The sequence below is a fragment of the Mustelus asterias genome, chromosome 4 (assembly GCF_964213995.1).
Source record: "Mustelus asterias chromosome 4, sMusAst1.hap1.1, whole genome shotgun sequence".
Classification (NCBI taxonomy): Eukaryota; Metazoa; Chordata; class Chondrichthyes; order Carcharhiniformes; family Triakidae; genus Mustelus; species Mustelus asterias.
The window spans coordinates 101154532-101169580 of record NC_135804.1 but is presented as its reverse complement, the minus strand read 5'-3'; the positions used below and the strand labels follow the sequence as shown (position 1 = coordinate 101169580).

Sequence of the window (15049 nt, the reverse complement as noted above, 5' to 3'; positions counted from 1 at the left end):
GTGGTGAAAGATCAATGGGGTAAATAGTGCCTCAGCCCACAGGCCGTTGAATGGAGAGCTAACTTTCAGTGCATTCCACTGCGGCTTCAATCTGTATAAAGTGAGACTGCGCTTGCTCCTCGATGCTGACTTCTTTATTTCAGCGGTGGAAGGCGATAGTTAGATGTTTCGTTCGATGAAGTATAAAATGAGATTTCATTTAAAGCTCTGATCGGTACGTTTAAAAGACAAAACCAGCAGATTTGCAGTGCAGCTGGGTTATAAATTAAAACTTTATCTTGTAATGTATGGAGGCCCTTTCTTCCTTGAATTTGAGGTTGTCAGGCACACAAAGGGGGGCAGGGGTCTAGAAATAACCGCTCCCCCCATCCCTTCTGTCCTCCCCACTCTTCCTTGCCACTAGACTTGTGCCTCGGTGTGTTTCCAATTGGACTGGCAAAATTTATTTACAACCTCTCCAAATGGATAGGTGTAACCAAAACTTTTTAAGTTTACGATATCTTTTTTTCAGTTTGGTGATTAGAAGCTTTCAGAGCAGACCACCGACTTCAATTTTGTTTAACAAAATTGGTGCCCAGACATGTCATGTACAACTGCATCTGACAGTGACAGCACTTTGCATGAACTGAAGCTAAACACATTAACTGCTTTGGAATACAAATATGAAATTGTCTATTTTTTTTCCAGAAGATTGCATTTTAGAACAAATCCAGGAATATGTTGTTGGACTCTTTACTAACTATTTTGTCTTTCTTATTTGTCTTTTTCGTTTTCATGATTGATATTATACATAGAAGGTTTCAGGCGGGTGAAAGCTCTCCCCTGTAGGTGCCTCGCTGACCGGAGCTCGAGGCCAGGATCTAGGGGTGACACCGTCTGCTCTTCCCGTCATCGACTACCCTGAAAATGAGATGAAATAATGGTAACGGGTTTGTAGCACTGCCACAAACAATTTGCCTCCATGCCTGAGTTCTTCTGTCTCGTGGCTTCCAAAAAAGTATCTAAATAAATAAGTATTTATATTTACTTTTTAAAAATGGGAAAAACTGTAATTTGGAAGAAAAAATTGTTCAACTTGATACATGTTTGTAAAGTAGTAGCCACTGTCTTAGAGAAAATTAGTTAAAAAGTAAAATTGGCAATAGCTCTACAAAGTACCAGTAAAGCTTCTAACTACTGATTTTGTTAATTTCTTTCCTCTTTGTTTGGTTTGCAGCATTCTGCTCTACTGATCATGCGCTGTGAGCCTGCAGTAACGCATAGGCTGCGCGGCGATGCGCCTGCGTGCGCCAGCGTTATTTAGTAGATGGCTGGCTGAGTGTCTACCTTGGATAGTTCTGAGTGAAATGCCCAGGTTGTCACCGGTGCCAGTTAATTCTGGCTGGCGTCAAATAAACAATGTCTGCAGCATCACTTTCCGCAGTTGCTCCAATGTTGTAGTGATGCTTTTAATTTCTTTGTGAATTCTCTAGCTTTAATCTTTTTGATTGAAATTGTGATTTTTTGTTTTAATATTTGGCTTTAACGTTGATTTATTTCTTCTTGGGTACAATGGAATTGGCATTGTGTAATCAATTCACAGCCTGGGCACTTTAGCACCTGCATCTCTAGTGATTCCTTTGCTGTGCCTGAGGTAGAGTGCTGCGGACTACCTGTGGTATATATTTCAGCTGGTGATTTACTACTCTGCAGTTTTGCATCTGCGCAAGCGTGCGCTCTACTGCGATTTTTATTTTTAAAATCTTTTTTAAAAATCTGCGCCTGCGAACTGCTGGTGCCGCCGCTGCAACATGTTGCAGAGCCGTGCATGGCGCATTGGCAATAGCGCTTTGCGTTACAGGGACCTTTATCCGCATCCAGCACTGTCATTTGAGGTTGTGCATTCTGCTCTGCAATATCTTCTTACAACTAGTAAAAACCCATTGTTTTCCGAACCTCACAGGCAGCTGTTAATGTGTGATCAGAATCTTTTAATACCCTTGGTATACTCAATTGCACCTTCTGTAAAGCTTAAGCTGGTCAGATCACAAATAACATTTGTAGAGGAAAAGGATATAATCTCTGCTAACAAAACTGCTGCAAAACTCTTTGGACAAGTTGATAGGTTCTGCTGTGGGCAGTGCTTAAAATTTTCTTGTTTTTAAATGCCTGATAATGGAGAAAGTTGAAATGGAAGAGGGAAATGTGTTATTCCACACTTCATAACTGAAAAATGGCTAGCTGCAAGTGGGTTGAGGTTTTTTGCGCATGCTCTCATGGGGCCAGTGAGCGAATTCAGCGCTAGCCTTTGCTGCAGGTTCACTTTTGCCTGGTATGAGAATGAGCACTAATTAAGTTTTCTTTTCCCTCCTTTCAATCTTTGTTACAAATCTCCCATCCTTCTTCCTGGTTCCCTCTCTTGTTTCAATTAAAACTAATTAAGGCTTGTTACCTGAAAGCGATTGAAACTCAGCCAAACTTTGCTGTTGCCTGGAGCAACCTCGGATGTGTGTTTAATGCTCAGGGAGAGATCTGGCTCGCTATCCATCACTTCGAAAAGGTAAGTGGTCAACCTTTCGCACACCACACTCATATATTCCTTCTGAGGAAAATATGATGGGTAATTGTAGTGGGGGATTCTTTGGTGGTGGCCTGATTTTCTTAAAGACCTAAAACTTAGATTAAACTCGCAAAGGCAAAGCTTCTGCTTAAGATGTAACTAAAACTTATTTAAAAACATGAAAAATCATACAAGACAGACAAAACATTAACCTACGGCCGTAGGAGGCCTTCAGATTGTTGAATAGCTCTGGGTCAGTCTCCAAAGATCTGAGGCACCGAGCCAAAATACAATACAGTTACACCTTTTAAAATACTTTTAAAAATCTAAAATACTCCTGCTAATTAGCTTCAATTCAATTTCATTTCATGTTAACATGTCAGTCCAAAACATGACAGATTACCTCAGCCAATTGTAATGCACTACTTGGCATAACGATATTTCATTTGTCCGTCCAAAAACCGGATATCTTCCCTCTGGCAAGACTAATTTCCTTGATGCTATGTAACTAAGGACGCCTCTACACAAATCCCATTTCCTTAGGCATAATGCCAAAACAATGTGTCCTTTCTGGGCCCAAGAAATGACACTTTCTATGTCTTGGACAATAGACACCTTATGATTTGGACACTTAGTGTTTCAATAACTGCCCTGGGACTCAAACTATATTGTATACTCTGCTGACTAATGTATTTAGCTATTGAACTCCTACCGTCATCTCTGCAGTGCTCGCATTTTGATTGAGGTGAACAAATATACACTATGTTAAAATACATTATTACATTATTTAATATGCCAATATAGATATTTAACATTAAAAATCATATTTATTTTAATACTGTTATCACATCCACAGGAGCAAACTGTTAACATAGTCTTGTTAGGTAAAAATCATCTCAACCCTTTCCCTCCCAGCTATCACTAAAAATATGCCTGTGGATCTGCTAGCTAACTCTGAACTCCCTTCCACAGTAACCATGTGTTTTGGTGTCTCAAAATGCTGTAAGAATTTGTTTATATTGAATATGTTTTGAGTAGGTCATTTTGCTATATAGCTTACCCTTCTATAGAAGTCTACAATCTCTATCACAATATCCAGTGCTATCTTTGAATAAAATGAGTTTCTGACCTCCCAGAAGACCATTTGTGCTAACTTTTGCTTGCACCATTCTGAACTTGCCTAATTAAAAATGAAAATAAAGAAAATTATTAATTTTCAGCTGCATGTGCTTTCTTAACCAGTTCTGCCCCACCTCTCCCACATTCATTTGATAGGCCAGCTGTTCATTGTTGCTGTATATCTTGCCTGAGGGTGACTTTCCCCTCATTTTCCGTCATTTTGGGAAGTATCGAGCCTCTGCTTAGCAGTTGAAGTATGGTTGCAAACTCAAATTACACACCATGCTGTCCTTTTCTGTCCACAATATAGGATTTTATTGTGTTTTTAGGAGAGTATATAGATGTTATTTGGTTAATTTTAGGTTTGAGCTTTGGGACTCTTGAATAAATTTGTAATGTTTTTGTGCAATAAAGATGTAATTTCGGGTATAAGATTTACATCTTGATGCCCACTGTGAATTTACTTTTGTTCATTGTTTTGTCAGTCCTGTAATGTTAGCAGGTTTTTAAAAAACTCTCTGCTACAGAATTGGAAGGCTGTGATTTAACCCTGATGATTTCTAAGCTAAAGCACCAGGTTGTTACTGGGATAGGTTTCCAGTGCTCCACAGTTTAATTAGTATGGTGTGGTTTATGTAGAAAAATACTCCGCATTCTCCTTTTTTGAATATTGAATTATTAAAATCTGTGGTGGTAGTTATAGTCCGGGATGCCAGTTGGTGAAGGATATCAATCTTTGATCAGTCTGGGATTTTATTAATAAAGTGAAACATTGTGATCACATACTTCCTAACTCAGCTACACCCCACAGTGTCAGTGTTTCTTTGTATACTCAAATGAAAACTAATTATTGTCCTCCAGCTGCATATAATTAAACATGATTGTTTTGCAGTTAACAGTAATAGGACTTTCTGTTCATTGGATCAGTAAATTGTATTTGGTTATCTTTTGCATCACCTTTCTATAAAATACAGAATTGTAGTAATTGTGGTACTGGAGAACCAGCCCATAGGCTTCGTCATCAAGTCTCACTGTGTAAAGTTGTGAAATTAAATTCAAAGGCATGATATGTGAGTAAGCAGCAGAACATGAGAGGGAAAACAGCCAGGTTATCATAAAATTCGGTTACTTCGATGATGTGCTACAAGGGGGAAAATGTTGGTTTTATTAAATGGTATAAGGTCCAATTTTGGTGTTTTTAAGCTTTGAAAAATATGCAGTTACCATTCATCTTGGGATCTGGAGGAAAAAGGTTTTTTTTTCTTTTGAGGGTAATCACTGGAGTTGGGTGTTAGCAGGCTATTTGGCAATAGGTGGAATTAAGGCGGAATCCAATAATGCGCACCCCTAGGGGGTTGAGTTGGTATCAATCAGGAGTCCAGTGCCTAGCTATTCACTCTTCAGTTGTCCTCCACTGAACCCTATTTGCCATCATTCATTTGTTGCAACCATGCAGAAGCACCTCAGCCCCAAATGTCAGGTTTCAAATCTTTGCCTGAATAGCTTTATTTCCACCTATCTCTGCAATCTCTTTCTATGTTCACAATGTAACCACTCGCCAGACTCTTCCGTCCCATGACAACCTCTTGTGCATTCCTTCTTTCCTTTATCCAGTGGTTGGTGACGGAGACTTTTATCACTTTATTTCTATATCTTGGAACTTTCTGTGCCTGCCTCCTTTAAATAAATAAAAATACCCATCCTTATCTCCCCATTCCACGGTCCGTATCTGTTTTCCATATGTACTGTAAAATTTCAGTGTTTAAAAATGCTATTACTTTTTATTCTTGCTTCATTCCCTAGTGTTAATGTCACTGAATTAGTTGTAGATTCCATGCCAGTGCCTATGGTGAGATAAACTGACACAGCACAGATCAGGGAGTGATTGGGAGACTTGCTCAGTACCACACTGTTCACTTATTTATTAGTCACAAGTAAGGCTTGTATTAACACTGCAATGAAGTTACTGTGAAATTCCCCCACTTGTCACACTCCGGTGCCTGTTCGGGTACAAGTACAACCACCAATGAAGATAGCTTCCATCACAGCATTAAGGCTCGGATGAAATTGCAATGAGGGATGTTTACTCTTAGAGTGATTAACTCAATTATGGTTTAGTGCATTTTGCTTGGATGGAGGGGATTTCCATGAGCCATGCACCTATTTGTTCATGGGTTGTTTTCAGTAAGTTTGCTGTTCTGCTCCTGCCCCATCAATATCGCAGAAAGTTTTATTAATTGGTGTTATAACTGAAATTTGTTTGATTTTGTACCTCATGGTTTAAATTTGTCCCAGGAAAAATTGCAAACATCCAAAGCTTAGCTCAAATTTAAAGAAGACAATTGGATTTCAAAAGAACCTTGAAAGTGAAATTTTGTTGTTGAAGAATATGTTGTCAGTCTTGTGCAGTTTCTTGTGTGCTACCTATGAGAATCTTTGTTTTGTTTCTGCACAAATGTTTTCAAACTTTGACCATCAATTTTACAAAACACTCATAGTAAAAGCATTCAAATATTTTGTTCCAAGATAAATGGGAATGTAACATCTTTATTAATTTAATTTTATGATGAATTATAACTGAATTTCAGGCTGTTACCTTGGATCCCAATTTCTTGGATGCTTACATCAACTTGGGAAACGTTCTAAAGGAGGCTCGCATTTTTGACAGGTGAGCAAAAAAGAATTTAAATTCTTATAACCTGAAGACTGGTGGGGTGGCCAGCGCATATATTTTCTAAGTGGCTATTCATGGTACTGCCTTGGGACGCTTTTCAAATTTGTGCATGTCACAACTGACCCTGTCGGACTTGTGATTATTGTGCTGCTCTGCTTTTCTTGTCTGAACGGTACAGTGGCACAGTGGTTAACACTGCTGCCTCACAGCGCCAGGGACCCGGGTTCAATTCAAGCTTGGGTCTCTATCTGCGGAGTTTGCACGTTCTCTCCGCATCTGCATGGCTTTCCTCTGGGTGTTCCGGTTCCCTCCCACAGTCCAAAGACGTGCTGGTTAGGTGCATTGGCCATGCTAAATTCTCCCTCAGTGTACCCGAACAGGCGCTGGAGTGTGGCGACTCGATTTTCACAGTAACTTCATTGCAGTGTCTGCTTGTGACACTAATAAATAAACTTAGGTCATAACATTGCACCTCAGAATGTCCTATGGCAACAGCTGTTGTTTTTCTACAGCAGATTGATCTGAAATACCAGCTGACGTCTATAAATAATGTTGTGATGGGGGAGGACGTCAGCTATTATTCATTAATACTAACTCCTGACTGCCTAGGCACCGGGCCTACATATGTGCACTCGCAATGGCTGCTGAAGCAGGTGCAGCCTTCTCTCGGTCTTGGGCATGACTGTAAATATTCTAGTAACATCCTATCAAATAACATAGGTGATATAGAAATAATTCGCATGCACTTCCACAGTTGGCTCTGCATCAATGCAACTCTTTTATCAGAAAGTGATTTGTTACTTTCTTGGGAAAGCTAAGTATTAATAGTAATGTTCTTAATTTAAATACTGATATGTCTTTAAAATCACATCAGCTGGTTTTAAAGGAAAATGCTTCAACTTTTGCTGGTATGCAATTTAAGGAATTAAAGGATACAGCAGCACCAATATCATCCTCCATCCTAATAGGTTGTCCATATAACTTTGGAATCACCCAGAATCAAAATGATTCTCCTGTATAGATAAGGTGTTCAGTTAGAGCTATTTATCATATTTCTGGACATTCTTTTCGCATTCGCAATTTTCTTCCATGTTGCTCCTCTTCTTGAAGGTACCCAGATTCTTATGAATATTCTTCTCGGGGGAAGCTGGTCTAGCCCAACAAGCTTTTGCAATGTGATCTATTTTGCCACAATTCTTGCATTGACTATCCTTGCTGTAGCATTCACTCGCTGAATGGCCAATTGGCACATCTGTGACATATTTGTTGCTGTTTTGATGTCTTATGGGCAGTTCCCAACTTGTGGATCTTAATTCCTGCAACAAATTGTGAAGCCTCTTTAGCAGCCAGTTCCATCGACACTACAATTTCTATTAGTGTCTTTAAAGTCAAAGTATGTCCAGTAAGCAATCTTCTATATAGCCTCATTTTGGAGTTCACAAACTAGACGATCTTGAAGAGTATCTTCTAATGATTCATCAAGCAATGTTGTTTTTAAGATTGCCACAAATTTTGCCTTCAACTTGATTCCTTTGGTGGAATCTGAACTGTTCCACCATGATGAGTGGCTTTGGAGAATAATGCACTTCAAGGATCTTTGTCAAGTCGTTGTAAGTTTTGGTTCCTGGCTTTGCTGGCGGGACCAAGCTCTGGGGTAAATTGAAGGTTTTACTTCCTATTGTACTGACAGAAGCTGGTGCGAGCAATTTGTTTGAAAATGTATTTGCTTGTAGAAAGAACTGAAACCACTCAGCATAGGAACTCCATGATTCATTTTCTTCATGAAAGGATCCATGGCACCTAATTGACCTGCCATTTCTCTTGCAGGCACTAGCAATTTGTGACTACTCGGTATTTATTTTTTTCTCTGTCTTCCCAGTATTTCCCTTTTCACCCTAGAGACCGTTGACTTGATGTATTTTTTTCAAACAGCCCTAGCCATACAGCACAGCATCCCCTTTCAAATATGCCAGATACTGACTGGAATTGCACCCATCTCTGATTGGAAGAAAACCCTCTTAAAACTACACAGCTTCCACCCCTTTTCAACTGCATAGTGAGCTTCCTGCTCTGTCACTGCACAGTGCAATATGTGCGCAGAGCCTGCAGCTTAGAGGGGTCTACCTGATTTTATTTTCAGTAAAAACTTGATTTTTCTTTTGACTTGGTCTTCCTACACTGGCACTTCAGTCTTTAAGCCTGTTTGTTAATTTTCCCAGCCTTTTAAAATTTGAAGTGTTAGGACCTAGAATTTTTTTTCTGCTCAGGATCTTGATGTTCTCGATGAAACAAAATCCTGACTCATCACCAATTTTCTTATTGTAATGCCCTAATTGTTAGGAGTTGTGGGCTTTCAACAAAAAGAAAAGGGTGTAGTTTCTGTACACAGATTCAAAAGAACAACAAGGTTTATTGTAAGAGCTCTTGTCTGTATCGAGTAGAAAATCAAATTAAATAGGAGCCTGTGAAACACCAATGACATCACGATCAAATCATGTGACCAGCTCTTGAAGCAGTCATGCACCCACTTAAACATATAACACCCTTCATTCTTCACCTATGATTCACTGTTAGAATGACTGCACAGGCATGTAAGTGTTACTTGCTGGTCAGCTTGGTTTCATTTTGTCCTTAAAAACACACATTAGTTATGCAACTTGCAAACTCTATTCCATAATTAAAACAGTTAGGAATTTGATGTTGGACCACAAGTTCAGCTTTGAACATGACCTAAACAGTCTCAAGCAGCATTAGGTGCCAGGTATAATAGCAAAATGCTTGTGATACTTGCCTGGTACTCCAGAAACCTGAACTAATAATGCAGAGAAATTAGTTCAAATCCTCCAAGACAGTTTGGGAATGTAAAATTGGTTAATTAAATGAATTTGGAATGACCATGAAACTTAGCAGATTTCTTTAACTAATGTCCATTAGGGGTGGAAGTTTGTTGCTCCATACTTGGTCTGTCTTAAATGTAACTTCAGATCCTTAGCAATGTGGTTGACTCTTAACTGCCCTCTGAAAAGATCCATCACATCATTCAAGAAGGTGTCTCATCATTACGCCCTTGAAATCAATAGATACTGGTCTTGCTAACAATTCCTAAATACTGTAAATGGAAATAAACAGGGAGCCTCGTTATCTCCTACTGACTACCATCTTGTTCTCTTAATTCCTCTCTTGTTCCTTTCTCAACTTTTATAATACCAAGGGAAGAGAAACAAAAATAGGAAAGACAGGGAGGAGATACACTAATGAAGAGTGGGCAGAGAATAGAGGGAAGAAAAAGTCTGAAGAAGGAAATGGATGGAAGAAAGGGGTGGGGTGAACAAGCAAAATAAAAAATGGCAAAAGTAGAGGGAAGGAGAAATCATTCAAATGAAAGAAAAATAATGAACAATTTATATGTATACTCCAGGACAGGTGTGCACACGCACGCACACACACACACAATTTAGAGTGCACTTGTCATGCATTTTGCCATCCTACTTTGTTGATTCGATCAAAGCAAAATGGCAGAAAATTGAAAATGAGGAAATGTACAATTTAGATTTGAATTCAGTGGCTAGAAAATTACAAATATGAATATAATAATAGTAACAATTCTGTTTGATCAAACAGAAAAGAAAAATAGTTGAGCAGCAATAATTGTTAAAACACTTTATGCAACTGGTTTTATCATTAAATTTCGAATGTCCAAAGTAAGGTTTGACACAAAAACATGAAAATATTTAGCTACTTTTACAGTAATGTGATAGAACATAGAACAGTACAGCACAGAACAGGCCCTTCGGCCCACGATGTTGTGCCGAGCTTTATCTGAAACCAAGATCAAGCTATCCCACTCCCTATCATCCTGGTGTGCTCCATGTGCCTATCCAATAACCGCTTAAATGTTCCTAAAGTGTCTGACTCCACTGTCACTGCAGGCAGTCCATTCCACACCCCATCCACTCTCTGCGTAAAGTGATTACATTTATGTTTGGAATTATTTGTTCTTTTATTAGTTTTATTCATTAAAGTTTGTTTATTTAGTCATAAGTAAGGCTTACATTCACACTGCAATGAAGTTACTGTGAAATTCCCCAAGTCGCCATACTCTGGCACCTGTTCGTGTCAATGCACCTAACCAGCACATCTTGCAGACTGTGGGAGGAAACCCATGCAGACACGGGGAGAACGTGCAAACTCCACACAGACAGTGACCCAAGCCGGAACTCGAACCCAGGTCCCTGGTGCGCTGTGAAGCAGCAGTGCTAACCACTGTGTGTCCCAAACAAGGTTTGGTTTAAGGGACTTTGATGTGATACCATTCCACATCCAAATTAAATTTTAGTTTGAAAGAAACTCTTGATTTTCTTGAGCAGCAGAAGTTTCAAAGCTATAACTGATGCTGTACTTTTGAAGTATCATCAGTATTGTAATGTAGGAAACATGGTAGTCAATTCACACATGACAAGCTTCCACAAACAGCAAAGTGATAATGACCCGTTAATGTTTTTGTGATGTCTCAGTACAAAAACAGCATCTCTAATAGTGCAGCACTCCCTCAGTACTGTGTTATATCAGCCTTGGTTTTTGTGCTCAGTTTCTGGAGTGGGACTTGAACCTGTGACCTGCTCATTTCATTTATTATTTCATGAGATATGGGCCTCGCAGGCAAGGCTAGCATTTGTTGCTCATCCCTAATTGCCCCAAACTGAGTGGCTTGCTTAGGCTGTGGGTCTGATTCGGCCAGACTAGTTAAGAATGACATAATTGATAGTTGTCATGGTCACCATTACTAAAACTAGTTTTCAATTTCAGATTTGATTAATTGAATTTAAATTTCACCAGCTGCCATGATGGAATTTGAGCCCATGTCCAGGGCGCATTAGCCTGGACCTCAGGATTACCAGCTCAGTGACTTTATCACCACACCACCATCTTCCCCTGAGTGAAACGCACACCGAGGATCAATTAGTGGGGGTGGGACTTGAAGATGTTACTTTGTCACTGCTCCTTTGTAGTTTCAACTCCATGTTTTGCATGACTATTTTCTTGTGTGTTGCTGAGGAGCAGTGTTGTTTCCATTGGGACCAGAGAAGAATGTTTTAAGGTGTTTTGATTCTGGCCTTCGACCCATTTGTTGTATGTTTTGGTCAGCTAGCTTAGCCTGGAATGTGTTGAGAGACAGCACCTCAAACAGTGTATCACACATTTCATACTGAAGGACAAAATAATAGGTTGTGTCTTATACTCAGTTGCCCTATGTCTTAAAAAAAAACTATTTGCGCACACTAACGTATCACATTATTCACATAGTTTTAGAGACATATGTGGTAATGCTCAGATCCTACTCCCTCCATCTTTAGTGCTTTTACCTGAGCAGTCAATAAATGATGTGCACATGCATAACATTGTTGTTGTCCAAGTTATGCATGGTTTGCCAGTCATGAGCCCATTCTCCTATACATTAATGTTTACCTGAAATAGTTGAGCATCGTCTGCAGTTCTAAAGTTCAAACAGATCTTCTTATTGCAAATCGCGGCCCCAGTACCTGCATCCAGATCATTTTTAAAAATAGTGAAGAGCAATGGTCCCAATTCCAGTTCCTGCTGACAACCACTGGTGACCAGTCCTCAGACCCAAATCCACATATAATTACTTTTTACTTATGTTCTGTGGGCTATGGAACCATAGAATCCCTACAGTGCAGAAGGAGGCTATTTGGCCCATCAAGTCTGCACCAACTCTTAGAGAATCTTGCCTAAGCCCACTCCCCCTCCTCTGCCCGATCCCCGTAACCCTGTGCATTTAGCACGGTCAATTCATCTTTGGACTGTGGGAGGAAACCGGAGACACTGAGAACATGCAGACTCCTCACATGCAGTCATCTAATGCTGGAATTGAGGCTGGGCCCTTGGAGCTGTGAGACAGCAGTGCTAACCACTGTCACCGTGCTGTCCTTAGGTTGGAATGAGCCAGTTCTCATTCCAGCTGACTAAGAGTATAAAATCAAAAAAGTTATGATTAATGTTTATAAAACACTGGTGTGTCTCAACTGGAGTATTGCATACGGTTCTAGGCATCTTCCATCCCAGGAAAGATGTGAAGGCATTAGAGCAGTTGCGGAAAAGATTCTTGTGGATGGTTCCAAGGTTGAAAAACTTCTATTACACAGATGGATTGGAAAAGCTGAGACTGTTCTTGGAAAAGAGCAGGAGATCTGATAGGTATTCAAAATGAGAGGGGATTGAACAAAGTAGTTGGAGAGAAAGTGGTCTCATTGGTAGAAGCACAAGGCACAAATTGAAGGTAATTGGCAAAAGAAGCTATGGTGACCTGAAGAATTCCAATTGGATTATTATCTGAGAAGAATTTGCTGTGCTCCAGTGAAAAGACGGAGGAGTGATGCTCGGTGAATTGTTCTTGCAAAGAATCTGCGCAGACCTCTGCTGTAACCCTCCAGAGAATTCAGTCCTATAGAGAAATCGCTTGGCTAGTGGGTAAAGAAACCAAGGTATTAAATGGGTCAGATATATTGAAGAAAATATCTCCAGCTTAATTTCCTGCTTCTTGCGTAATATGTTATTCAATACTTTGTAGCATGCTAACGTGATGAGTGAAGCAATGTATGCCCTCCACTCATTTCACTGAGCAATGCTGAAACATTAGAATATTTAAATTGTAAAGCAGGTTGACTGTTAATTATGTTCTTTCTGTTGCTCACATATATTTCCATTTCCCTAGGGCTGTGGCTGCATACTTGCGTGCTTTGAGTCTGAGTCCTAATCATGCAGTTGTTCATGGAAACCTGGCTTGTGTCTATTACGAACAAGGACTGATTGATTTGGCTATTGACACATACAGAAGAGCCATTGAATTGCAACCTCACTTTCCAGATGCCTACTGTAACCTGGCTAATGCACTAAAGGAGAAGGGAAATGTAAGCATTTGCGCGAATTGATAGTGTTGCAGGATGTGTATTTGTATATAAACTATTTTTAACTTCTGAGTTTGTAGTTTAAGAGGTATACAATGTCCCTTATTGAACAGGAATGACTCCTCCTGCCATTTATATGAAGAGTGAGGTGAATTAGGGTACGGATATAACTTGGTGTTGCAGAGCAGAATTGGTTGAGTAATTACCGGGAAAAGAAACGTGTGTATTTGGAAATGTAAATTATAAAGTGGCAAAGTGAATGAGCATACAGGGAAGCACATGGATAGAGAAGCAGCCCTTTGGTCCACACAAACCATTGCTTCTGCTTTTTGTGTGGTGAAAAGTGGCCGCTTGTGTAATTAAAAAGTTACTGACCTAAGCATTCTTTCCCTGATAGGTTGCTGAAGCAGAAGAATGCTACAACACAGCGCTGCGTCTCTGTCCGACACATGCAGATTCTCTCAACAACTTGGCTAATATCAAAAGGGAACAGGGGAACATTGAGGAGGCTGTACGACTATATCGAAAAGCTCTAGAAGTGAGTTGGCAATGAAAATAATCCTGTAGCTGGGTACCTGGTCTTGTACTAAAAATGCCATAAAAATGATATTGACTTAAAAGAAATTTAATAAATAGTTTTGTGTTTCCATAATCCAGAGGTTTATGTACTGACTACATTTTGATTGGTTTATCATTAAGTGCCCAGTGTCAATGTAGGAATTATTTGTGTGAGAGCTCAGATCGAGAGCCAACCGGTTTTGGCTGTTCGTGACACGCAACCTTGGCCTCATTTAACGTCCACACGAATCCTCCAACTGGAATGACTAGCTGGGATTCAAGCCTAATTCAGAGAACTTGGAAGAACTGGAGCAACACATGTTCCATCCTGACTGAGACTTAACAATATCCACAGAAACTGAGCCCTAGGCCTATTCTTGTCTGATTTGATCATATGAATCTTGCGTCAATTGATTCATTGCAAGGGAACTTTCTCCCTGAAGCCTCTTCCCTTTCAAAGTGTAGGATGGAATGGTTGTAAATGCAGATTATTTTATAAAATCTTGTTTCAGACTTCTGGGGAGTGTTGATTGACTGACAGGTGTATTGCATATTTTCACCTCGGATATTTCAACAGTCTGAAAAATTTGTCCTTAAATTTTTACTACTTGCTGATTTGCATCTGTTTATAATTCATAGGATATTGAAAAATATTTAAGTGAAAACCAAGCCATAAGTCTATTTTTACGTTTTAGGTGTTTCCAGAATTTGCAGCTGCCCATTCAAACCTGGCCAGTGTGCTGCAGCAGCAGGGAAAGCTGCAGGAGGCATTAATGCATTATAAGGAAGCGATCAGGTAACTGTCCATTTGCTTGCATGAGATGCCCTGCTTAATGCATCAAATGGTGTTCCTATTCTAATAATCAGCTGATTTTCGTCGAAGTTTAACCCTCATTATAGTTTCAGTTTTGATAATTATAAGAACATTGTGTTGGGCTAGTTGCAATTCACTGAACTTTCAACCAACATATATAGCATTTGGTGGCAGAAGAAACAATGGCAAGGTGATAAAGTACACGTTTTCAATAAAGGGAACTGCATTGGGGGAGTCCCTTGTAACATTCATTTGCTGCAGGAGAGGTATTTGGCATCATTACTTGTATAGAAATCACTAGGATATTTGCTTTAGAATTGAACCTGAAATAATAACTTATATCTATCAAGCACTTTGAACATAATGAAACGTCCCAAGGTGTTAAATAGGAGCATCATAAGACAAAGTATGAAATCAAG

At 39.6% G+C, this 15049-nt stretch overlaps 1 protein-coding gene across 2 annotated transcripts in view; it reads left to right on the top strand.

The window, feature by feature from the left end:
- Nucleotides 1-15049, top strand: part of LOC144492892 (UDP-N-acetylglucosamine--peptide N-acetylglucosaminyltransferase 110 kDa subunit) — a 71823-nt gene that overhangs the window by 17267 nt on the left and 39507 nt on the right. For both annotated transcript variants that reach the window (XM_078211475.1, XM_078211474.1), the window contains exons 5-9: nt 2423-2539; nt 6247-6326; nt 13066-13261; nt 13656-13796; nt 14512-14612. In XM_078211475.1, the coding sequence (XP_078067601.1) occupies nt 2423-2539; nt 6247-6326; nt 13066-13261; nt 13656-13796; nt 14512-14612 (635 nt within the window). The remainder of the gene's footprint in view (nt 1-2422; nt 2540-6246; nt 6327-13065; nt 13262-13655; nt 13797-14511; nt 14613-15049) is intronic.